This window comes from Solanum dulcamara, chromosome 9 (genome assembly GCF_947179165.1).
Source record: "Solanum dulcamara chromosome 9, daSolDulc1.2, whole genome shotgun sequence".
Classification (NCBI taxonomy): domain Eukaryota; kingdom Viridiplantae; phylum Streptophyta; class Magnoliopsida; order Solanales; family Solanaceae; genus Solanum; species Solanum dulcamara.
The window spans coordinates 5,091,501-5,117,843 of NC_077245.1; the positions used below are offsets into that span (position 1 = coordinate 5,091,501).

The 26,343-nt window shown below is 34.5% G+C and overlaps 3 protein-coding genes across 5 annotated transcripts; 2 read left to right on the plus strand and 1 right to left on the minus strand.

Moving 5' to 3' along the window:
• Positions 1–595: 595 nt before the first annotated feature.
• LOC129902513 (transcription initiation factor TFIID subunit 4b-like) lies at positions 596–13,426 on the minus strand. Of its 3 annotated transcripts, none has more exons than XM_055977804.1 (15): positions 13,112–13,426; positions 12,864–12,969; positions 8,660–9,249; positions 8,482–8,577; positions 8,309–8,351; positions 7,455–8,209; positions 5,412–5,542; positions 5,213–5,300; positions 4,958–5,093; positions 4,774–4,829; positions 4,643–4,699; positions 4,404–4,544; positions 4,201–4,266; positions 3,816–4,080; positions 596–1,036 (listed from the first exon to the last, which is right to left on the minus strand). In XM_055977804.1, exons 1-15 carry the CDS (start codon positions 13,148–13,150, stop codon positions 858–860), a joined length of 2,748 nt encoding a protein of 915 aa, XP_055833779.1. In that variant the 5' UTR covers positions 13,151–13,426; the 3' UTR covers positions 596–857. The 3 variants fall into 3 exon arrangements, with proteins under 3 accessions (XP_055833779.1, XP_055833778.1, XP_055833777.1); XM_055977803.1 differs by having other exon boundaries at positions 8,309–8,375; XM_055977802.1 differs by having other exon boundaries at positions 8,309–8,393; positions 13,112–13,425.
• A 3,488-nt stretch (positions 13,427–16,914) lies between these two features.
• On the plus strand, positions 16,915–21,237 carry LOC129903473 (protein sym-1-like). The gene is made up of 4 exons (XM_055979037.1): positions 16,915–17,344; positions 18,234–18,462; positions 20,241–20,365; positions 20,869–21,237. The coding sequence occupies exons 1-4, from the start codon at positions 16,988–16,990 to the stop codon at positions 20,947–20,949; spliced, it is 792 nt and encodes a 263-aa protein (XP_055835012.1). The 5' UTR covers positions 16,915–16,987; the 3' UTR covers positions 20,950–21,237.
• Positions 21,238–22,451: 1,214 nt separating this feature from the next.
• LOC129903918 (uncharacterized) lies at positions 22,452–23,581 on the plus strand. Its single transcript, XM_055979437.1, has 2 exons — positions 22,452–22,814; positions 23,191–23,581. The coding sequence occupies exons 1-2, from the start codon at positions 22,733–22,735 to the stop codon at positions 23,370–23,372; spliced, it is 264 nt and encodes an 87-aa protein (XP_055835412.1). The 5' UTR covers positions 22,452–22,732; the 3' UTR covers positions 23,373–23,581.
• Positions 23,582–26,343: the final 2,762 nt, after the last annotated feature.

Sequence of the window (26,343 nt, forward strand, 5' to 3'; positions counted from 1 at the left end):
GTATATGCACTTTAATACTATATTGAAATGGGTATCATACAAAGACAAAAGTCCAAGAGAAGTTTGTTACTGATGGGGCACTATCAAAATTTAATTATAATAACTAGCAACAGCTCATCTTATTTAGACAGAAGCTCTCCCATTTTTATTTTTTTTCATTAATAGGATATAACAATATGGCGAAGAGTTTTAGCAATGGAAAAGAGTTGGTGTTGAGAATTAGTCATGTCATTCTGTTCTATTTTTTAAAATTTTACTAAAAAAGGTAAGGTATGAGTCCATATGTTCTCATGACAATAACAAGTACTAAACAAGTCAATCGCACAAATAAATTCAACTTTTTATTTATGTGTTGTGATTTAGCCTAATTAATTAAAGTGGGGCCAATACTACTACTTTTTTTTAATTATATTAAATATATAAAAGACAAAGTAAGAACAAATGAATTATTTTCTTGTTCCCTCTTTCTTTATGAGTAATAAAGTAGTTTTAGTTATGAAGAACCATAAAATAAATGGTTGGTGATAGTGTCTCTCTCTTGTTGTTGCTCAGAGTACATCATTCAACTTGTCTTTGAAGTGAACTTTCTGAGGCAAAAAAGGGAATACAATTGTTCTACAATAAGTTAACAAAGATACTCTTACATCATATGATAGTTTTCACCTACTCTAATCCAACTAATTTACTTTTACATGCAATCATCCAGATCGAAAAGGGCACAAGTTGTCTAATAATTAGCAACTTGGAAACTGGGGTAAATAGTTTATGTTATCCAGATCACAAGCAAGATTTACAAATTCTTATCAAAAGGGAAAAAGAGGGGTATAATAGTTCAAGATTTATGCGTTTTCTGGGAATCAGGATGATTCAGCTGATGAAGCATTGGACCGAGCTTTCTCATACAAGCGGTATATCAATGTAGACTTAGACATTTGAGGTTCTCTTTCTAGGACGGCAATCACATCTTTTACAGTAATAATGCGAGCAATCCTAGTTTGCATTGTCCCTTGATTTCTCACGGCTCTTCTCACAGTACCTACAGAAAAGAGAGTAGTCCAAAGAAATTTAAGAGAAATGCTCAAAGGTTACAGTAGCTAAATGGTTAGTGCACAGGCTAAACCAGAGTAACCACACCAAACCAGAAGAAATATCAACCAAATGTCCTGAAATCAATAGAGGAACTGTAATATCACACCTTCCTGGATCATAAACACTTCAAGCCTTACAAAAACAACTAACATTGTGCCTCAATGCCAATAACTAGGGGTTAAAAGTGGACATGCGCGGTGTTGCTTATCTCTCGGTGCTAAGTGGGCACTCTACCACCTAAGCTACATGCAGGTGCTAAGTCAGCCGAACCCAATAGCTTTGACCTAGACGCTTTATATGCGTTAAGAAATCCGACAAATATGTACAAGCTTCAAATTTAAACCTTGTTATTAGTACTTGAGATTGGTGTTCTAGAATTCCAATCCCATAAATTTCAAATCATGGGTCTGCTCTTGGCTACATCCCCGGCTCAGGAGGAAACTCTGGAAACATCTAAGACGCCAAACCCTGAGCTTGCCACAAGATTGTTTGGAAGGAAATTTATCACGTTCAATGCTAGGATACTCTTTGCTGATCTAAATGCATCTCATTCCAGTATTTTCAACCCCACCCCCCTCTCTTCCCATTTAGTTGCTGAGTTCAGGATGTTTGGTGGTGTTATTTTTTTCTTGGATAAAGTAAGTGAGAAAATTTCATAGATATGCTTCAAGAGGATGCCAAAGTTACATCAGCTGAGGAGAAAAGGTAGCTCCTGTACAATTAACCTTTGGTTACTAGTGGTAATTCAAGGAGCTAACAAAATCCATAAATTTATCTAGACTATGCACACATCTTCAAGTTTATACTTTATACCAGCAAAAAGGACTCATTAGGCTTCTAGCCTTAACTTTGTATAGAGGGGAAATGACACCCTCAAAACATATCTAAGGTTTCTTTCTATCCAACTCCAAAAATGGCATGATGGTACCATTTTTTCATCTACACCAGCTGATATATGCTTCTTTAATGGTATAGGTCATTACCCAGCTCATCCCAAAAAGGTCAAGAAACATACTCCGATGTCTCGGGCAGCTTGAAAATGGAGGAATAGATGGTTGATGTTTTCTGATTCTTGTAGACAGATGTAGTAACTGTGGCATAGAATTATTACCCTTTTTGCAAGGTTATCATGAGTTAAGCAAGTATCCGGATTGCTAACCAGCTGAAACAGGCTATCTTGTTGGAATACTATCTAGACAAGTCACTAGGGTCACACTTCAGGAATATTGCTGTTAGAGCAGATCTTCTTGTAACAAGATTTAACAAAATATGCACCAGCCTGGCTGAAACTCCAAACTAATCTGTCCTTTTTAGAAGTGTCAATTGAGAACCCTCGCAATCTATCAAGAAGAACTTCTAGCTCATCCACCTCCAAGTCTTGAAAAATTCTTTCTGCAGTGCAAATTCCAAGAGTTCTCTTCCCTGCATTGTCTAACTGTGGCTTGGCAGCACATTTAACTGGTATTGTCTTAGGAATTTTTCCTGTAAAGTACTATTCCCCAGCCATACGCTAAAATAGGTATGCTCGGGGAAATCTACCGAAAGTTTGCTTATGTATTTTTCAGGGGGCAACAATAAGAGTCACAAGATACTTTAGTGTGCCAGAAGTGTTGCTCCCCATGTTTAATTTGAATAATCTATCTTCAGAAAGAGTCTTCCTCATTGCAATACCTCCAGAACCGTTATATGAGCGGAACATTCATTATGGACAGGCAGATCCCTTGATCCTAGGCCCCCAGACTGTCTAGGCTTAATTACTTTGTTCCAACTGACCAGATAATATTTGTGTTGAGTGCTACTATACCCTCCAAAAGAATGTTCCTTCTTATTTTATCAATTTGCTTCAACACTTTGTAGGGGTTAAAAGGATTAATAATCTAGAAAGTCTAGTAATACTTGGTGTTATTACACATGAAGGAGATCTACAAGTAACTGATACCCATCTAACAACAGAATTTTCTTAAACGTTTTGGAAAAGAAAATATTTCAAATTCTAACTTTAATATATTTTCAAATCTCTGAATATTTCTTTCAAATGAGGAATTATATGGTCTTAACATTCTTCCAGAATTTGGTTATTTCACTATCACAGAGCATAAAAAGTGACAACCATTATTGAACAGGGTAATTTATCATAATATCTACTTCTGAGGTGAAGATGAAATAATGAGGAACATAAAGATGCCCCTTAAACAAAACCATTACGCTATTAGAATGGTGGAAGACATCTATAGGCATAGCACATAGTATTTCACCAAAGCATACTTGATCCAGAACTTCCGACAAATACTTCGATTTAATTTCAAATGTTAAGAGTCTAGATAATTTGTCGAGGGTCTTTCGGAAACAGTCTCTCTACCTCCACGAGGTAGGGATAAGGTCTTAGTATAGTGTACCCTCCTCAAACCTCATCTGTGGATTAAACTGCGTATGTTGTTGTTGTAGGAGTCTAGATAATGGTTATTCATTAGAATACATGGAAGGAAAGTACTAACATACAATACAGGAGTACGACAACCATAACAAGATGCCTCATATGGTAGTTTATGCAAAAGAGAAGCTAAATTATGATTTCAAACAATGTGTGATTCAGGATCATATCAATCACGTTAACCAAAGTCATAACTACTCTAAACACCATGCATATGAGAACATCATTCCTCTTTAGAATGCTAGTCATATGAATCTCGAAACTAGGTCCAATAATGGATCATTATCATACATACCAGGATTGGCTATTGCAGATGACTGGCTCCTTTTCTCAGCTTCTTGGTGGTCCCTTGAGCTCCTTGTGGGAGCTGATAAATTCTTCCGACTCACATCTTTACCAGGCTGTGAACCAGAAGCCACTTCACCTCCCCCTTCACGTTTTTGTCTGGCCTGCTCAGCCATTAATTGCCACTTTGACAACATGTCATCCCCTCCAACAGCAGCTCGAGCAGCAACATTTGCAGCTGTAGTTCGCATCTTATCATCTTCTTCCTTGTTTACCTGCAAAGATACAAACAGTTGTGAAAGATCAAAGTTATGAAAGAAATTACATTTGACACTTCTTTACGGATCTTAAAACTATCCAGAAAAACAGAAGTATGAGCAAGGGAGAGTATGTACCTTTATTGATTTCCCGCGACCTTCATCCTTCTCCTTATCACCGTCAACTCCAATACTACCTTCAGGCTGATATCCAAGTCATTAAGTTACACATTTTCCATATTAACATTTTTTTTGGAACAGATAACATAATTTTCCATTTTAACATTGAGCAGTAGAAACTTAGTTGAAGCACACTCAAAGTGGAAGGAAGAATAACTCACTTCATTTGCCTTTTGGAGTTTTTCCACATCAGCCTGTTTCTTTTCCCATTCTTCCCGGGCTTTTCGATTGATTGACATGATTTCTTCACGAACATCTGAGGTGACAATTGTTCTGTGTCTTGACTTCTCAATGTCAACTCTCTACAGAAAGCAGACCTCTATCTCAGGTGCATATTAGAATCCTATAATCTTTTCACATAGCATATTTTAGAAAAAGAATATCCAAGCAGAATGTTAACCTGTTTTGACAGTCTGATGAGACTACTTATGAGTCCACGCATTCTTTCCTCCACACACTGGAAGTTGAAAGTTTAGTGGCACAAAAAAATCCCAAAATAAGTAAGACAAACAGAAAAGGATCATATCTCACCAATGACAAGCATCGTTCCACATCACTGCTCATATTCTTTAAACCACATTTTGCCACTGTCAGACAGAATCAGGTAAGCAAGAAAACATTGCAATTCAGTTAGGAAGATGACTTACTATATCATGTAACTATATAATAACAAGTTGCACATAAAAAAAGGGAAGATCTAAAAGAGGGATTTAACTGATTTCTGTCAATTTCTTCTGAAGTGGAATTTTCTGCAAAATCAGCCTTTCCTCTTCTTCTTGCACAACTCGTCGAGATGCTTCAGAAACTCGACTATCCTCCTTGGGCCCAGAAAATAGTTGCTCTTCCTCTTCCTGTTTTATGCATTACAAAAATAATATCAAACTACTTGGAAATACTTCTGAATATTCTTTAAACTACTAGTGACGAGCACAAGATTCATTCCACTGTCGGGCATCGAAGGAGGTATTACCCTTAAATTAACTCCACTAACAGCAGTAACATCATTAAGTTGTTCAATACTCTGATCTAGAAAACCTCCCGACACCTTTTGCTTCTTTCTGTGAAATGTACAGGTATAAAACAATACAAAGTGGAATCAATACAACAGACAAAATATTGAGACACTATGCCAGCAAAACATAACAGTAAAGGTGCTCAGAATAGTATACCCCGAAGGTGGAGGTGAGGAACCTAGCGCATCAAGGGGCTTCTTCTGTCCAATGGAAGGCTTTTTCACAATAGTCTTTCCATTGTTTCCTAACCCAAGTGGAGATGTCACAGAAGGTGTCCGAGAACTTAACTGAAGCAACAAAAGGTAAAAGAAGAAAACTGACAGTGAGAAACATGCATCTAATCCACATCTTCAAACAGACAAGATATATTGCAAGACAAAACATAAATATTTTAGTAAGGAGCCAAGAGACGTGCAATCAAAAAATACTGTAAGTGAGAAATAAGATATACGATGAATACCAAAGTGCTGCCAGAAACAGATCTATGCTGCCAAAAACTTTTTATGTTCACTTTGACCCTCTGCGGTGAGGGCTTTGTGGGAAATAAAATCTGTACTTTCTAGTTTAAACAGTCCTATATTTCTGTTTAAATGCCATTGTCTTTCTTTCAAAAACCAGAAAAAGAGAAAATATTCCAATAACAGAACAACTAACAGTACAGGTCAGGTTTATACCACAGAGTTCCAGATGCTCCATTATCCTAAAGATAAAAATAGATGAAATGTATCTATCTTTGTTAAATGTAATAGCATAAAAACAATATTTTTCCTCCTTACTGACTTGAAGCATACACATTAAATTCTAAAATATGTTAAAGTGGATCTAATGACATCAACCTGTACTACCATATTGCAGCTCTCTTCAAAGCTACTTTCCTCCATCATTTTGAGATGACAAATAAAATACTTGCTTCAAGTTGAAATTTGAACAGTTTTACAAAGTAATGTTTTTGTTTTTAGTTCCATTATGGATAAAAAAAAAATTAAGAAAGTTTTTCTTCATTGTTGAAGACAGGAATGAGGGTCATGATAAGTTTTTCTTCATTGTTGAAGGCAGGAATGAGGGCCATGATATCGTGTCGATGGACAAATGTAAGACCACGCCGTTACGGTGGTAACATGGCTCTTTAAAGTTATTAAAACAGATATATGAATTATGCAAGTTGCCCAAAATAATAAGGATAAAATGGATTAAGAGCCTGTTGCCAAAAGTCATAAGTTAGGATTTCAAACTTGTGGATTTTGACTTGTTTTTGTTTTTGGCATAAAAGCATTTTTTTATTTTACCCAAACGCTACAAAACTGCTTAAAGCAATTTTGGCTTAAAAGCACCTAAAATAAGCCAATCCAAATAGGCTCTAAGTTAGGGAAAATGAATGCAGGATTGAAACTAAATTTAACAAAAAACAATTAAGTCCAAAATTGTTTGACAGTGACAGAGATTTGTTTTTTTACAAATGTTTTGGATTGAAAGAAAGAATGAGAAAGGAAGGAAGACCATGTGGAAGAAAGAAAGAGAGAGGAAAGGGGGATTTTAAGAGATTTTGGATTAATAATGAGAGAGAAAAATGGATTGTTGTTACTTGATGACAGCCCTTAATGAAGTATTTCAATTGTTAGTAAGATAGTAGTTTCTTTTGGCACTAAAGGATTCTCATTAAAAGAGGTCGTCTTCCCTCATTTTCTGCTCACTTTTGGACAGAAATAAACTTTATCACTTGTTCATAACCTTATTCCTCCCTCTCTCCCCTGTGCTACCTTCCTATCACTCCCTAAAATCAATTCAAAAGCAAAAAGTTGAACTCTACCCTCTCCATTCTTCTTGTCTTCTATCCTTGATAGTGTAGTCGAAGGGACAAAACCCTGAGGTCTGTAGGGCCAAAGCAGAAAGTACATTTCATGGTCTTGGGTCAATATGAGTGGTTCTTCTATAAAATATAGAGAGCTCTCACAGACACGCCTTTCAAATTTCTTTCTAGAGGAGTTTGATCAGTTATAATTCAATAATGAAACGGTCAATTCATAGAGCAGAGAAGGAAAAGTCGGCATAAAAAAAAAAAGAAGTGACAGAAATTTTTAAAAAAATGCATGTCTAGAAATATATATCATGTTCTTATACTTCTACAAGCTATAATATATCCTCATTTGAAAAAGTCAATAAATCAAGCCAGGATGCAAAGTTGCAAACCAAGAAAATTACCAATGCGCTAGTGTCCATATGAGATGACATGGAAAACGAGGCTGAATTTGAAGGTTTCATGCTAGTGGTTGCTGATAAACCAATTCTGGAGGTTTGTTCAATAGATTCATCCCTTGAACTTTCTGAAGTGGAATTTCCTTGATCCACATGAACAGAGGAGAAGGGCGATAACCGGGATCTTTGAAGATGGTCATGGAAATGATCAATTGGTTCAGGCTTTGGATTAGTCATTGGTGATGAAAGAATACTTTTCTGCTCTTTATTGGCAGAGGGTTGCCACTGAACTGAGGTCTGCTGGTTTCTTGAAGTACTTGAAATATTAAGACCCCCACCAGGTAATCTTAAAGTGTTTTGCTTTTCAAACTTAGGGGCACTCATCATTCCCATGGCTTGTGTTGGCACTCCAAACTGAGTTGCATTTCTGTTCTGTTGAACTGAAATTTGTCTCATTTGTGCATCATCAGATTGCTGTTTAAGAGGTTGTGTTGTTGAAGAGTTGACATTAGATGCAGAATATGCACTGTAATTGTTCCCTGCATTTGAAAATGTGGGAAAAGATGCCTGTGAGAAGTGTAAATGTTGTTGTTGTTGTCTATTAAGTCCCTGAACTGGAAATGGTGTGTGATCCCTTTCTTGTTTTACAGCAGTCAAACTAGAAGAAGGCATCTGGCTTCCTTGGGCTCCATGCAGATCGGCTTGGTTTTCTACCTCGTGCAACTTTTGAGCTTTACTCTCAATTGCCATATTGCTAGAATCTGTCCATATTTGAATAGGCGCAACGAAAGAGAAGTAAGGTCAAAAATAAGCTCGGACCTGATTAGAAAAAACCAAAGATATTCAGAGAACAAAGGTACCATCGGCTGGCATTAGTGAATGTTGCTGCTGTGAAGCCTGAGACTGAGGAAATTGACCAGGAACAGTCTGTGAGTTTTTAGATGCCTGAATTAAACTTTGATGTAGAGTTAATATACAATGATTGAGAATTTCATTATTGATGTAACAACTGAACAAGTGCTGCTTCATCTACCTGAGATTGAAATTTATAAACAGCCATTTTGAGCATCTGGTCACCAATTATACTTCTCATGTTCCTTACAAAACTTTCCTTAGAAATTTCATTTTTCTGAACACATTCCAATTGTTAGAAAAACTACCATAACAGAAAAGGTAAAATGTTGCAAAAGAAGTCAGCTATAACAAATTACTTTGAGTTTAAGGTAAAGAGTCTGGAGTTGCATTGCCCTGTCCTTATCAAGTTGGGGTTGTATGTGAGGGAAAAGCATGGCAAAAGGCACTTGTTTTCCCTGTTTAGCTACATTCATTGCTGCTTGGCTGCTTGACCCAGTTGCAGATTCTGACTGATTAGTTGCCTCTGTTGCCACACGTGGCAGACCACTAGTTCCTGTTGTCAAAGACTGCATGGATTGTTGATTATTTGCTCCCTGTAAATTTAGATGTGGAGATTCTGCATTTTGCGTATTCTTTTCAGGACTCTGCATATTGACTGCTCTAGAAGAATGAAGTGTGTCCTGTTCAACCTCTGTGGTTTGATAACTGTCCTGGGATATATGCTGCAAAGGAAGGGAATTGATCTCCTGTGATGAATCATTTTTTTGCTGCTGATTCTGAGAATCTGTATCATGTCTCTTTAACTGCATATCAGACAAATTTTCCTCCTTTGGCTGCATGGTCTCTGAATCTTGAAGGCTACGACAACTGGCATTTTCTTCATGGTTAGCAGTTTGCCATGGGGCAAACTGATTTGAGGTATGACTGCTTCCTTGAGACAGTGATACTGTTTGTAAATTATGCAAAAGATAAGATTGTTTCCAAGGAAGGAGAAAGAGAACACTACTGAAAGAAGACAAAGTAAGCAAGTGATAAACGTACAGTAGTTTTCTAAGACAAAGTTCCAACCACAATCATAAATTGTATTCACATCAACACACTTTCAGCTTAGATATTCTCATGCAATTCTGAAATGTTTATTCTGCTGATATATGAAACATAGATGAATTCAAAAACTGGAAAAATAAGTTCTCTTTGTTAAGGCAAGGGAAGGATAGCCTTAGTCAAAAGGGCCCTCCACCTACAACGATGAGGTTAAAGAGTTCAAGTCATCAAGAGAACAAAGCAGGAAAAACCATTGTTCGACTCCTGCTTGAGGGGGTTTGACATATATTACAACAACATACCCAGTTTATCCATAAGTGAGGTCTGTGGAGGGTGATGTGTACGCTACCTTATCCCCTACCTTGGGGAGGTAAAGAGGTTGTTTTTGAAAGATCCTCGGCTCAAATAAAGCAGTTTAAATCAAGTTTGAAAAGGAAATACCGTAATGAAGAACAACAATATCAACAGCAAATACTAGAATAGCCTAAATCAAAAGAAATAGCATATGCTAATAAGAATCGAAGAATAAAATAATAGGAGAGTGATACTAAAGCAAATGAAGCAAAATGTAATAGAGGGATTGGGAAACATTATTATAAAAGAATATCACTGCTAATACTGAAATGGGTTTGACCTACATTAAAAGATGAAAAAAAGGAACTTTGACCTTTTAAAAGTAGCATCATAAATACTGTTTTCTTGAGTAGGGGAAAACTCTATTAGTATTATTCAGTGTTCAAAGGTGAAAAGCTAAAAGGCGCCAAGATCTGCTGGCTTCAAGCACCAAGTGAATTTAAAGTGTGTATTAGGAAATGCATGATTGGAACACATGTACATGTAATAATAGAAAAATAACAATAATCAAAAGCAATAATTATAAGGACAAGAGAATTGAAATAACAATAATTCAATTAGATGAATAAACCCTAAATTCTGATACTACTTAAAGAATTTATTTTGACGTAAAAATGCAAAAGCTCCTAAATTAGATGCAGTGACCTCGTTATGGTCTAAATTTCTAATTTCCTATTCCGAATCAATAACAAATTTATCAGCAAGAAGCTCTTAACTAGTAATATATCATTTTGACAGCTATATTTATTATTTAGCATCGTCGTCCTCAAGAAGGAACCCGTGAACTGAGCATAGGCACACCTGATCACCTTGGTACCAACATTGAAAGTCACTTAAGCAAGGCAGTTCTTTCAAAACAAAGGATTGATTGAATTGTCTCGTTAGGACAATTCATGGTTCATATGCTTATCAGAAAGAATAATCCATTGGAATTACTGAATTTATCAAGGTCAATTTACGGGTTTATGTAAAAAGGATTTATCTCGAAACCAATTGAATGCTAAGTGCTCAGCTTGTGGTGCACCTAGCTCCAAGACTTAAGCACACCTCAATTGCGCATGTGACAACACAACTATCGCTTACAGCAATGACTTATGGAACTGACAACACTCTTCATACATTTATGTTTGAATGATACATAACCACACATACAGGCACAAAAACCACATAAATTAACAATCTTTTCTCAAATCCTGCATTGAGTTGGTTGCTTTTCTATAAAACTACAAAAGTCTCTTGCCCTTTTACCTGACCCTTGTCCTTGAGGCCTTTCTTTAAGATTTTCTTCTCTATCTTTGAATGGGAAAACTTTTCTTCTCATTATCGGTAAACCAATAAGGAATTTATATTTTTTCAAATAAATTTTGAATATTTGAAAGATTAATAGAGACCATCATCAACATCTATGTCTTATGGCCATGGACACAATTATATGAGTAATTCAGATCAACAAGTGTTGATCGCCAGAATTGAATAAGCTTTTAGCCTACTCCAAAAAAGACAAAACATCTGGAAAAAAAATTTACTGAATAGTGCATAAAAAGCAAGAGTCCAAAAGTAAGCAACTGGAGTAATCGGCAGACCTCTTCCCAAGAATTGTTTACCGTCCACAAATACCTTTTACTACTTGCAAGGCTGCAAGACATTAGACTCTTTTGAAGTATCACTAATACTAAATTTGCAATACCAAAAGAAGGTAACCAATCACTTCCTTCTTGTTTCAGGGGCAGGTTCAAGTAGGGATGGCAATTGGGCGGGTTGGGTCATATTTGGGCGGGTCATATGGGTCAAGACAACAAACGGGTCAAGACCCAACCCAGCCCAAATTTGCTTGGGTCAAAATGGATCAAGTAATGGATTATAGAACGGGTCAAGACCCAACCCAACTCAATTTTTACTAAGTTTAAGCGTTTTATTTGTTCTTTTAAAATATTTTAATACCTGATAAAAATATTTTTTTCTTTATTATGGCTATATATAACATATCAAATTTTTTTAAAAAAATATTTTGACAAAATTTCTGAGTCAATTTGGGTGACATATCAACCCAATTTTTAATTGATGGAAATGGGTTGGGTTGAAATGCATTGAGTTAATAAATGGGCGGGTTATTAAACGGGTTGGGCAGGTTGGGTTTGATTTTGTTATCCCTAGGTTCAGTAGGCATGTTGCATGAATATTGATCTCGATTATTAGTGCCCTACCTCTTACAACTTGAATATATTAATCTGGATCACCCCCATTGGGGAAAACTAACGTGAAATAGAGAAAAAAGACTTGTACTTGTGCCATTAACAAGCTATATCTTGCCGCTCTAAACACAAGAAATCACATGATTGATCTCTGTCCAACAGATTCACACCTAAAGATAGAATTTTAAACTTCTTGTTTACAGCAACAGGAGGTCACGGGTTCAAGCCTGGAAACAGCCTCTGGCAGAAATGCAAGGTAAGGCTGCGTACAATAGACCCTTGTGGTCGGGCCCTTCCCCGGACCCTGCGCATAGCGGGAGCTTTAGTGCACCGGGCTGCCCTTTTTTTTGTTTACAGCAACAACACCAACCAAACTTGTGAGAAAACCCTTTATGAGATATCATCTGCTATGATCCTTGAGTGATTGGTTTAAATAGTTGACATCTAATACTTAGACCTTCATCCAAAGCTTTCTTAGCAATAGGGATTCAGAACAACTGATATCCTTGTTTTACACTACTTTTCTCTTATACTTTATTGTTACTTAGTATAATCACTTCAAATTGTGAATCTATGGTGGCTCCAAACCACCCCATGCACAGTGCACACCCAACAACTTTGCGATATTTTAGCTTCTCTCCGCTACAAAACTTCCAGAGGTGCCATAAAGTACCCACACTTTCTCCCCTCCAAATTCTTGCCAACAATTGCGACTTCCCCTACTTCTAGACTTCCATTAGCAACTAATCACCCTAGCTGTCTCCGTACTACTTATTTTCCCATGCTAGTAATGCCAATATATCACAATCTTTACGAAAAAAATACGCACCCCAAAACACAACTGTATATCTAATAGCCAGAATTTAGCCTAATCAGTTGGCAATAAAGTTAGTTGAATCAGCATAGGCCATAAAGTCTACAATCCATAACAAAATTGACAAAATATAATAACTAAATGGTGATATATTACCGCTATCCGAATCCGAAGGCTGAGATTGTGAATTATCTCCACCGATATCCCTGTTTAGGGCAGCAGTGAATGCCTCTACATCCGCCCCCGAATGCATTGTTTCATCCTAATTATATCCAAAATTCACATAAAAACACCATTTCACCACAAACAATACACACACACACACACACATATAAACATATATATATGTGACCCGGCAGAGGAAAAAGGCTAATTCGCAAAAAAAAATTAAAAGAAATACCAACCTCGTCTTCTTCGAGGAGTTTCATTATAGACGGATCCATTGATGCGGAAAATCGAAAATGATTATATATATATATATATATAACCGTATACTACAGCAATTGATTTGTTTTAAAAAAGGAATTGAGGAGATCTGTTAATTGATGTAATGCTGGGTTTTCATGCTTAATTTTTCGAAAGATTAAGGAAGAACATTATCAAATTTTCCTGAGACTGGAAAATTATACTCTTGAGAAATTGACGATTTTATCTTTGTTTATAGCAGAATTTTCTAATGGAAACGCGAAGAACAAATTGAAAACGGTTCTTGCAGTATACCTCAGTGGTATTATTTATAGACGAAGGTTTCTTTTATTTTCTATTTTTCCTTTCCCTTTTTTCTCTTCTTTTTTGGCTTTTCCTTTTTTGTTTTGGTTAATGGAATGGAGGTAATTTCTATATATTCACCCCAAAAAAAACAAAAAACTTCTATAACTCAGTGAATGAAAAATATTTTATATAATTCAGTCAAAAAAAATATAATGAAGAAGTTTGAGGAAAGTAAATTATTGAAGATATTTGTTTAACCTAAAATTTGAGATATAGATTAATTAATTAAATTTGTAACCAACATGGAATGTGTTGTAGTAGTTGGACTGGTTCACCTTTAATCAGAAATTTTGGGTTTGAGCCTGTTGTTGGGAATGTCACCCCCGAATGGGCCCTGCAGTGCACGATCCGAATTTAGTCGAGGCTCCACGAGATCCGAACACTGAATGAAAAATCAAAAAGATAAATTAAATTTGTAGTTAGGGTTATGGGCAACTAAATTATAACGATCAAAGATTTATCTCTAATTTTTTTTGAATTTGTTTATGAATATAATGAGATGAACAAATAACAGTTAATTGTTATAAGTAATGTAGCAAAAGGTGGTTAATGCAACAATTGAAGGCCTCCACGATGGGACATAAATTCAAATAAGAAAATATAGTGACCCATTTACTAGTAAAGAAAATTTTTGAACAATTCAGAAATAAGGCAATATTTATGACAAGACCTCCCTATTTTGTTGAAAAAACACCAATAAAAAAAACTGAGGAGAAACTCGTTTCATTTAAAATCTCAATATAAATACGTGTAATATCATAAATACTATGACTAATCAAAATATCCTATGCGACATCTATCTACAAAATAGGAATATTGTCTATTGCTTTCGAAAGATAGTGCTCCTAGGAGCAATTCTATAATTTGAACTATTTTGAATGCTAAATATTATATAATATTGTATTCACTCTAAAAATATATATATATATAAGTAAGTATCTATTCAATATTTTTGGTGGAATTGTTAGAACTTAGGAGATGATTTGACCATAAAAATGCTTGCTTCATATAATTTGACGGTTTTTATCATAATAGTGATGAAAAAAATATATTTATAATTTATAATTTTAAATATACATAAAAAAATAATCATCAGTATTTTGCGTCATGTCATAATTCAAAATTTGAGGTTATGATAATATCTATCACAACCCCCCACCCCCACCCCCAGATAAACTAACTCTTTGACCCAAATGACTTATTGAATCATCAAGCAAAAATATAAACATGACGGAAGAAGGTTAGAATTAATAAAATACACCAAAGACCTAAGGTCACTAGTAAAAGATTATCTAACTGGATAATCATCTCAAAAATTATAACTGTGTCCGAAAGAGTAAAAATAGAAAAATAAAGATAGAGGTAGTCTGGCACTACTCTAAACGTCAAGTAGCTCGTCCAAATTCCCAAAGAAGTATTGCCTTCGACTGGAAATCAACTAGGTATGCTAGTGTTTGGATTTGCATCAAAGAGATGCAATAAAGTAGTATTTTTACGAAAATAAGTGTACTCAGCAGGCATCGTAGGTCAACTAATTAAGAGTTAATAACTATATGATAGAAAGAATGTTAAGAACCTTGCCAAATTGACAGAAAAAATAAATAATTCAAAAAAGATAAGTATATGTAATTGATCTGAATTATCTAATAAGTAAAAGAAAAGCACAATAAAGACAAATATTCAAGAAAGTACACGACAAAGTAAAGTAAGGATATGCAATGGCTAATGATTCTCTCGGTATACATCCCCTACCCCCCTCATACACACATACACAATGGCACGTTGTGAGGTGGATACCATTAAAGACTCACAAGATTCATATACCTTGCCCGAAAATCATTTTTCATTGAACGAAAATTGGATTCTATGTTTGTGGATACGTAAATGTCATGGTTGACCACAGATTTCTTAGGGACGGTTATTTTTTGATACTTATTGAATTCGACTGCTGTTGAAATATCGAACATCTAACCTCAGAATAAAGTCGTATAAAAAAGACTAGTATGAGGTACTCATGCATGGAACAGGCCCAAAATAAGCCGACTCGTGTGTCCCTTGGCTTTTTGGTCAAAGCTATTTTTACTTTACTGCACTGCAACTGACTAAACTTGTCTTGGCACACGACATTATATAAGATGTTCATGTGCTGAACTCATTATTTAAAGATAAAATACGTAAAATTTCCTAAATTAGTACTTATTTGTTTAAAAGATACTTAAATTTTGCGAGAGTTATATGACCTTTCTGAACAATTTGAAAGTAATATTATTGCCTTTTTTTTTTGTCAACCTCAGTTTTAAGAAAATAAGTAATTGTCATGCGTCAATTCTCGATTACCACATATTAAAATATTATAAATTACAAAAATAAAAAAATAAAATCAAAAGTCCGATGATGATTGAAAACGGTTATAGATTGAAATATCACGTACTTATCTGGTCTATGCAATCATATAGACTATAGTTGAATTACATATATTTGTAGAAACTATTATTTCTTCATTTGACGTGGAAGTAATAATTAAGGACAAAAATATAGGAATATGATAGGCAAAAATGGCTGGCAAATAAGTGCCAAAGCATGTTCCCTTTCAATATTACTCCTAGAATCAGATGAGATCTTTTGGGATATCATTGAAAATCAAACACCAGAATTGAGCAAATGAAAAATAAGATAGTCAACTAAAAATAAAGGGCCAATTTATAATTAATCGAATCTTTTGGTTTGAAGAAAAAAATAACAAAAATGATCTCTTATGTTTGAGAGTAGGTTCAAAATAACTTTTTAAGGATGATTTTTGATCTTTTAAGTTTGGCAAAAGTTAAAAATTTTAGCTTTGTCAAATATTTATCGAGAGGGAATTCATATTTAGATGTGCATTTTTTATATTTTTATTTATTTCTAGAGTTTGGTGTAACTTTTTGAGATGTAATTTTTGTTATTTTTTGTATATCATTTTAGTGTTTAATGTCGTTTCTTGTGTTGCATATTTTAGAATTTGATGAGGCTTTTTTGGTGTTTATGCTTAACTTTATTTTTACTATTTCAGTTGAATCTAAAAAAAATATTAAATCGTTACATATTTAACAAAAATTAAAGTTTGAATCTTTTTTTTTTCATTATTTTTTATATGATTTCTTCTCTACTATATTTCATTTTTATTTTTTTACTAATTTTGATATATTTTATTTGAGTCAAGGTCTATCAGAAAGAACCTTTCTAAGAGAGTAAATTGTATACACATCATTTTTTTCAAATCTTACTTGTAAAATTACACTGATTTATTATTTTAAAAAATTAAAGGACAAAAGTTGTTAAGTGCAATACTTAAAGGACTATTTTGAGCATAACCTTAAACATAAAGGGTCCAATTCTGATATCTCCCCTTTTCCAGCATCTTTAAATCCCCGCCATTTTTGGTTCCCCAAAAGTTCACAAGCGCTTTCCATAAGACTAGGAACAATTTTATTTTTTTAATCAGAAGCATAAACTTCTGAATTAAAGAAAAAATGGGGATGGATGTTCTTGCAAAATTAGCAAAACGTAGCATGATTCAACAATCACAGCGTCGATTAATCTACAATAATTCAATTTCTGGGTCTAAATTTCTTTCGCATTATCAACAATGCAGAGCTTACTCTGCTCGATCTATGAACACTGCAGCAACTAAAATCGCTAAAACCCATTTTCTTTCTTTTCCGTTTCTTCTTCGTAAATCATTTCCATCTTCAGCTTCAGCTTCAGTTTCTGTGAAAATTCGGATGGGGTTCTTGGCGTGGTATTTGGGGGCTCTTGAGTCTCGTGCGATCATCACGAAATCAATTTCTTCTGCTGTTATATATGCTGCTGCTGATGTTACTTCCCAGGTATTGTCTCATTTTTCCTTAATTTTGTGATTTTATTGCTCTGTGTTAGAATAAAATTTTAGGATAATGATATCATGGGTTAGTAACTCGGGTTTGGACTAAAGTTAATGGGTTTAACCGAGCGCATGAGGAACTTTCTAGCTCCGCCTCTGGTCTAAATTGATGGAACTGATATAGCCGAATAGATGATCCATATACCCAACAGCCTGTTTGTATGGTTGTTGCTATTTTAGAGAATAGCACAAGAAAAGTATAATCGGTAGACTTTCTACTAACCTAACATCTTTACCTATGATTGGAAGATTCAACTAAAGGAGGAGGAGGAGAAGGAGTATTGTTTGGTAGAGAAGTTATTGAGTTTGGCCGACCCCGAGTAACCTTCCAACTCCGCCCGTGGTCCAAATATAGTGGAATTGACATAGACGAATAGATGATCCAAGTGGCGGAGCCAGATTTTTTACTAAGAGGTGCTCCAAAGTACAAAGAGTTAAATACACAGAGAAGCCAAAGGGATTCAACATCAACGATATATATATATGTATAATGTAAATTTTCCGTTGAAGGGGCTTCGGATGACATCCGTTTAGCTTCTCCCCTGGATGATCCATATACCTTATCACAAATGTATCCAGTACTCTTTGAATTTGATGGGTGCAATATTTATATATTGTTGAAATTTTAGTGATTTTCACATGTATATTTATGCTCGTAAAAAAATACTGGGTTTAGTTAACCTTGTGAATCTACTATGTACGCAATCCTGACTAGTAGTTCGCAATTGTGGCATAGTTGTAGTTATTACGTTTGATTTTACTGCTTTGAATTGATCAAATATTTGAAAATTTGAATCTTTTTGTGATGGTTTAATGATGTGGTTTGTATTGGTCAGATGATTACGATGACACCTTCGGATTCTCTAGATATCATAAGGACTCTGCGAATGGCTGGGTTTGGATTGATCATCTTAGGAACAGCTCAACATCTTTGGTTTAACTTTATGGGGAGAGTATTACCAAAGAGAGATGTTGTTTCTACCTTGAAGAAATTGTTGATAGGGAATTTTGCTTATGGGCCTCTCATTAATTCTGCTTTCTTCTCTTTCAATGCAGCTTTACAAGGTATGTATTCATTTTAACTGTTGCTCACTTATGTTTGTACTTTTCTTGATTAATATATGTATCATGACCACACAATGTGCATTTGGCAAAGCTAATTTACTTCTCTAGAAATCTCTAATAGCTGAAATGTATATGGCTATTACTTGTTAGTAATAACTTTTCTTACTGATTTTGATATGCTTCACTTGATCCGAGGGTCTATTGGAAACAACCTCTCTAGTCACTTATGTTTGTACTTTTCTTGATTAATATATGTATCATGACCACACAATGTGCATTTGGCAAAGCTAATTTACTTCTCTAGAAATCTCTAATAGCTGAAATGTATATGGCTATTACTTGTTAGTAATAACTTTTCTTACTGATTTTGATATGCTTCACTTGATCCAAGGGTCTATTGGAAACAACCTCTCTAGTCTATCTTCACAAGGTAGGGGTAAGGCTGTGTACAAACTACTCTTCCCAGGCCTCACTTGTAGGATTTATACTGGGTATGTTGTTGTTAGTTGTTGTAGAATGGCTATTACATTAACATTAAGCATGGAACATTATGCACTGATACGGCGGATAACATGTGAGAATTTGTTCTTAGTGGCTAACCATATAGCAGAAAACAACATGATGCATGTGTAGTTTATTGTAAGGACTTGAGGAGTATTGGAAAATTAAGAAAATTCCGAAACAGTGAGTTGAGGTGAAATAAGATAATTTAAGATGTGAAGTAATTCTCAAAGTAAAATGAGTTGATTCTCATAACAAAGTGAATGCATCCAAGTCTTTTGATAGTGAGTTAAACATGCTAAAAGGCTGGGGATATTCAATTGTCGTCCATTCAAAATTGCTGAACAAGTTTCCCTAGCATTAGATTTAACTTTCGGGAGAACCATTAAAAGATACATTACTCTGTCTAAAAGTTTTATCGTCCCTGAGGTTTTAATGTGTTGGATACATCCTGAAATCTGGTTGGCACTGTGGTTTTAATTCTTTCCCCTATATAGCTCAAGAATAAGTTAAAACATACAGAACTTTCCAAATGGAAGGCAAAAATGTGTTGCTTCATGTAGGATAATGGAAAAGAGCTTTTTTGGTTAAGTACAACAATTAAAAAGATCTCAACTACATGCCATATTTTCCAGTGAAAAGATTATAATTAGCGGAAGTTATTGAATGACAGTCCATAATTTCTTCTTGGTTGAGCATCTGACGAAAACATGAAGGGACCTAAACGGCAGAAAGTTCTTCAAGCTTGTTAACATATCCTTTTTCATAGATACTGTCAATTTAATGACAGTGTTGGGTGTGCAAACAAAGTCCCACATTGGTATCTGAAAAGATTGGGAAGCTACATATGATGTGTAGGATCTCTTAATGGTTTGAGGTCTTTTGAGGAAAATCGGTGCAGGCTTGGCCCAAAGTGTCATAAATTAAACACGAAATAGCCACCCTTATCGACTATTTTCTATTATTAATAAAGTTGAAAGGTTGAGTCATGCAGTCCAGTAAGCAAGAAACAAAGGAATAGACTATGTCGAGACCTATTCAACAAAGGGAAAGGTCATTTCTGTTAAAATCTTACTTTCCTTGGCTACACAGTGATCATGGACATTGTATCAGTTAGATGTGATGCTATCAGAGTAGCTTTTATGAGTTCTACATTATTTGCTTTACGATCATTTGTTGGCTTAACTGATTCTTATGTCGCCCTTGCTTTTGGACTAGCCATCTCATTTCTTTCAACATGTTCTAATTCTTTCAATCTTTTTTGTTGTGATGTTCAGGTGAGAATGGAGCGGAAATCGCTGCAAGATTGAAACGAGACCTGATCCCAACAATGACTAAGGGACTTATGTACTGGCCAATGTGTGATTTCTTGACATATAAAGTAATCCCTGTCCATTTGCAGGTATTCACATTCCTAGTCTTTGTTTCAATAGAGTTTGTGCAATATCTATAATGAGATGGTCCAGAACTTCTGGGGGTCTGACTATCAGCCTTTCTGATACATAAACAAACACTCAAACTTGGCCTCAATTGGCAAATAAGCACTCTAATTTTGACAGTTAGCAACCAAACACTCCAACTCTCCCCCGTTGTACACTCAACGCTGACATAACACATAAATTTTGGAGATGTCTAGATGATCATTTGTAAGTTGGAGTGTTCAACTGATACGGAGGACACGAGTTGAGGTGTGTAGATGTGCACTCTCAAAGTTGGAGTGCTTACTTATCAATTGGAGCCAAGTTTGAGTGTCTGTTTATATATTATGTCTTTCTAAAAAGCTTATTTTTGCCCCGTTTCACTAATTTCAAATTAAGTAAAATGCTCAGTTAATTAATTAAAATGCTCAGTGCAATTCCTTCTCTCACTCTGATCACTAAGAATCTGCTAATGTCTCTTTCGCAGCCGTTGATTAATAGTTCATTTTCGTATGCGTGGACTATATATTTGACGTACGTTGCAAGTTTGAAGAAAGCTGCTGATTAATTTGCACGCCGCGCTATGGATGTATCAATATTCTGTCAAAAGATAGAACCAAAAGAAAGTTAAATCAGTCAGCTGAGAGATCAACAATGTCACTACTGCTGATCAGTCTAGCTTTTCTTACTCCCTGATGATTATATAAAAATTAGATTTTGAGATTAGTTTGTGTATTGGTGAATGAAAGTTCTCTACATAGCCAAAGCCAATATTCTTGTAAAATGTTGTTGTCGATCATTTTATTGAACAAAAATGGTGATGTTCTTCTTCCATCAATCAAGAATTTCAATTTTTGGAATTAAGTATAATGATCGTTTTATGAGAAGAGTTTTAATATTGTCAAATGAATAATTTGAGGACCTATTGATTCTACTAACCTATAAGTGATGATTCTGAAATACTAGTAACTCCAATACCCTATCCATTAGACATTAGCTTATATGCAATACTACTTATTTACTAAGTAATTATCAGAATATTTTTTGTTTGAACATGGTTTTATCATTGTTAATATTAATTATGACCTTCTTACAAATATCTCTATTGCATTTTCTTGATAATGATTTCATTGCTCGCCTACTTTATTTCGAAGACCATGATGAGAATGAGAAACTATTAAGAGCCCGTTTGGATTGGCTTTAAGTTGGTCAAAACCATTAAGTTGCTAACTTTAAGTCATAAAATTCTTAAAGTCAGTCAAAAATGAAAAATTAGGATTTCTAACTTTTTTTTTCTAAGTGCTTAAAGCCATTTTGTTTGACCATGAAAATTACTTTTATATCCCTTATATTTTAACTAAATTCCCAAACTACCTTTTTTATTCTTTTAACCCTAAAATTCAAATATTTTTTTTCAACATAAGCACTTTTATCCAAACACTCAACTGCTTATTTATAAAAAATAATTTTCAGCACTTCAAAATTCTAAAAGCACTTCATACATAAAAATTATTTTTTTAAGCTCATCCAAACGGGCTCTAAAGCATTTTAATATGAATACTTGATTTTGATGTTCAATTTTTGCAAGAAGAAAAAGTAACTCAACTTACAATCTCAAAATTAACAAATTCAAATTATTTAAGTTAATTAATCCAAAATCCAATTCCTTTATTTAAATTAAAATTAGATTATAATAAAAATTAAAATTTAAAATGTCAGCGGAACCTTCAAACATCCGAAATAGGCAACTATACGAACTATATTATTGTCCTTATTTAAAGCACCTGGTTGGCGAGACAGAATGATTTTCACAAGGCCACAACTAATCATACAGACACGTTGGCCGGTCAACCCAATGAGTAAAGTGTGTAGAAGCCGGCATTGCCGCATTCGTGATGTCGCAATCAGCGGACGACAATCATTGGTTGTAAACTTGGTCGGCCCTGCCACGTTTCAAATATTGTACTCGATCTATCACAATATGATACTGTTAGAATTTTGAGAACTAAACAATTTAAAAGAAGACTGAATCTACAAATCCTAAAGGTGTAGAGTATAATTATTTCTTTTTCCCCTAATTATCCTCCTTTACCATTAACCACCAAATAGGGGAGAAAAAGGAAACCTTATAACCATCAAACTCTATTTCTATTTTGTCCAACAAATTAATATCCCATTCCATATTCTCCTCTTCTTGGGAAAATAGGGAGAGAAGAGAGAGTACTTTGTTTGTATTTTTTTGGCTTATTTTTCAGGTTGCACATACACAAATTAAATTCTTATTGAAGGGAAAAGGAAGATTCTGTTAAGCTTAATATGTTTTGTTGAAATAAATAATCATTAAATTGGTGATGGAGTTGTGGGAGAAGATGATGGATCCTATGCGCAAAGCTTGGAGTAGAGTTTCTACACGTCTTCACATTCGTAAAACTGGTCAATTACGAATCTTAATTTCTATCATGACGTACATAATATATTCCGTCTTACTTTGCATTTCTGCACGAGGTTGTTTTCACATTTTGAAAATGTGATCTCCTGATCACATGATATCGAATTTACCAATTACGCCAAATGGCTCTCTTCCAACATCATCTACCCAATTTTATGCAATTTCAATTCTTGGAAACAACCTCTGGCAGAAATGCAAGGTAAGGCTGCGTACAACAGACCCTTGTGGTCGGGCCCTTCCCCGGACCCTGCGCATAGCGGGAGCTTAAGTGCACCGGGCTGCCCCTTTATGCAATTTTATTCAATTTACCAATTACGCTAAATGTCTTGAATAATAGTAATATTTATCTTTTATTTATAGGGCATGTAAAGCTACACCGTGATGTGAGGAAATGTGAATATGAAGATGTTCAAATTTTGTGGGATATGCTGAAAAAGAACGAAACAGGAGACGCTACTAAATCTCCTGGACGCAAAAAAGTTCGATTTTGGGATATTATTGATTGGGCTAAACGTGCTCCCTTCATTTGCCGTAGCGTGTGATCAATATGTTTTAATTGTATTTTCTGCTTGCATATCTCAAATATCTGTGTGTTTTTATCAAGATGAATGATCGTGAACTCTTTCATGCCCTTAGTTTCACTTAATTGAAACGGAACTATATATTGATCATGTGGATTTATGAGATTTGGTTCTAGTGGTAGTTTGAAATGTTGCATGAATGATATTGGAGTATGTATAATTTCTTGGAGATGGATGTGTTGTTTTTCTTAGATATTTTCAAAACTTCAGTAGTGATACGTATATTTGTTTATGACAAATTCATAGATGAATTATTTTATCTCTGAGGTGGTATTACATACAAACTTATTATTTTTATTTTTTGAATTTATTAGGAAGTAAATAGCTTTTCTTTAGTAAAAAATATGCCGTGATGCATATATTTATGAGGTATTGTTATGCATGACGGGATGGAGAGCGTCTTTCTCTTAAACTCACCTCACTCTCATAAATGTCCTTTCCAAATTTTAGGGTAAAGATTCAAACTTCATGATAAGTTGATTAAATTTTCTGTAGCACATTTTTCCTTTACAACACAAAAATCTTCAACACAACAACATAATTACCAAATATATTTAACTTTTATGTTGTCTTCAAATTTTATTTAACGCTAAACATTGGACCTTTTTTAAGGTCGGCATTGCCACGATTAAACTTCAATCATTTTTTAAAACTGAAATTGTAGCAGTGCAAGCCAAATCTAACTTCAAACATATACATGAGGTGGAGCTAGAGCATAGCTTACGGGTTTGGGCGAGGAGAAAAACACGTGATTCGAGAAAAAAAAATCAACGCTTTTTAAAGAACTAATAAGCTTTGCTCCAAATTTTTATTCATATACATGTTCATTTTACATAGATTGTTCAAGGCCCGATATTGTTCCAATTTTATCGAATGTCCAGAAGGGACAAGAATGTACGTTACTGCTGTTATATAACCACAGTGAAGCTTCTCTCTGCATACGATGTGGGAGAAATAGTGGAATTGGGCTGCACTCTCTTTTTTGCTTGTTTCTTCGTCCCATCTGAACAAGCCCAGTTGCGCCTGGACTTGTAACCATAATGGGCCGATTGAATATGTTAATTTTCTTAGAAAATTAAGTGTTTTCTTACTTTTTCTTTTTAGTTCGGTACACAAATAAATTTTTTATCTTAAAAGCATTTATATATAATTTAGATAAATACTATGGAAGGTGAAGCTGGAGGGTTGGGGTGTGGGGTAGTGGGGATGAGGGCTACAAGAATGGGGTGAAGATGAGGTGGGTAAGACTCTATCTATATGGAATGTCACTTATGTAACTTGTTTTTCATACTTTTATTGAAAAAGTCATTTTCTTTGAGAAAATATTTTTTAAAATTTTGACAAACCTAACGTGAGAAATTCAGAAAATATTTTCCCCATACTGAACACACCCTTGGTTTGCAAATTGAGAAGTGACTTAACCTTTCTCTCCCATTTGTCTCCGTTTGGAAATTGTATTTTAGCTACAATATTTGTTTTTGCCTTTATGTCATGCACATAGTGACCAACTGAGCCTAGAGTCCAGATTTAGCACAAAAAGGCACTAGTCAGGCCCATGCTCAACTTGTACCATTAGGTGTCTTTTGGTTATCGAGATAGAATAGACAAGGATATCCCTATTAACACATTTAGAATAGGTAAAATTCTTTTAGTCCTACGCTTTGTACTCTAAGAGTCCTAATCTAATAACCTTGTAACTCTAATTAGAGTCTTGATCGATTTGATAGATTGTACTTTATATAACAGTATATATAATAGAGAAAACTCTAATGCGAGAACATTTTGGTGAGAATATTATTGTACACAGGGGCGGACCCAAGGCATATAAGATTAAAATTTTAATTTATGTGTATATATTTAACATTGAACCCCATGAGCATAAGCCAAAGGACTAGCTCACTGGTAAATGGGGTTCAATATTTTGTTTTAGCTTGTCTCAGCTCGCGAGTTCGAATCCGAATAAGCACATTTTTTTTCGATTAGCGTGTTTAATTTTTTTGAACCCCCTTCATAAAATTCCTGAGTCCACCACTGATCGTACACATGGTATCAAATGGCCATTAATAGCCAATGCTATTCACCTACTCTTCTGCTGCTTTTACATCTTTCACCAAAGTAAATTCTTCTCAACACGCAAAAATAGTGGAAACCTCTGGAACAATTTCAGAACCTATTATCCATACAATCTCACAATTTTAAAACAAAATAATTTTCAAGACTATTAATATTCATAATCAAATGCGGAATAAAATAATCCCGTCTTTTTTTTCCGGGGTTGTTATTCCTTATTCCACCAACAAACGAGGGTCATTTGGTAGATATGGTAGATAGTTAGAATCATACAGATATTAGTAATGTAAGTATTAGTTATTTCATCTTCAATCCTGCATAAGATAATACACAAATTTCATTAATTATTGCAAAATCAAACGTCAATATTAAATTTATGCATAAATAAATTATTTTTTAACTTATATAAAAATTAATACATGAATAAGTTGGTTTTTTTACTTGCACCAAACGACCCCTTAAAGAGATAGACTTGCCGATTTCTTCCCCACAGTCCACATAAAAGAAGGTTTTAAGAAGTTACCTACTGGCCGTCACTTATATTGAAAGGCTGAACTGAATTGATTGATATGCCTATATACAAGTTTTTAATTTAAAACCTTGTTACTTAAAGAAAATTAAACTCGTAAATTGATAAACTTCAAATTTTGATTAAAATTTATATATATATATATATATATGTCCACTTTACATAGGCTGTTCACTACCCGGTATCATTTCTTCTTTACGTTTGTGTGTGTTCTACTCAATGTCATTTGATCTAAATCTTTAAATACAAAAATCTGCAGGCCAAAATTATAAGGTCAATACAATCTTTGTAATCAATGTGTCTAAAGCAAAATGGTTTTGACATACACAAAAA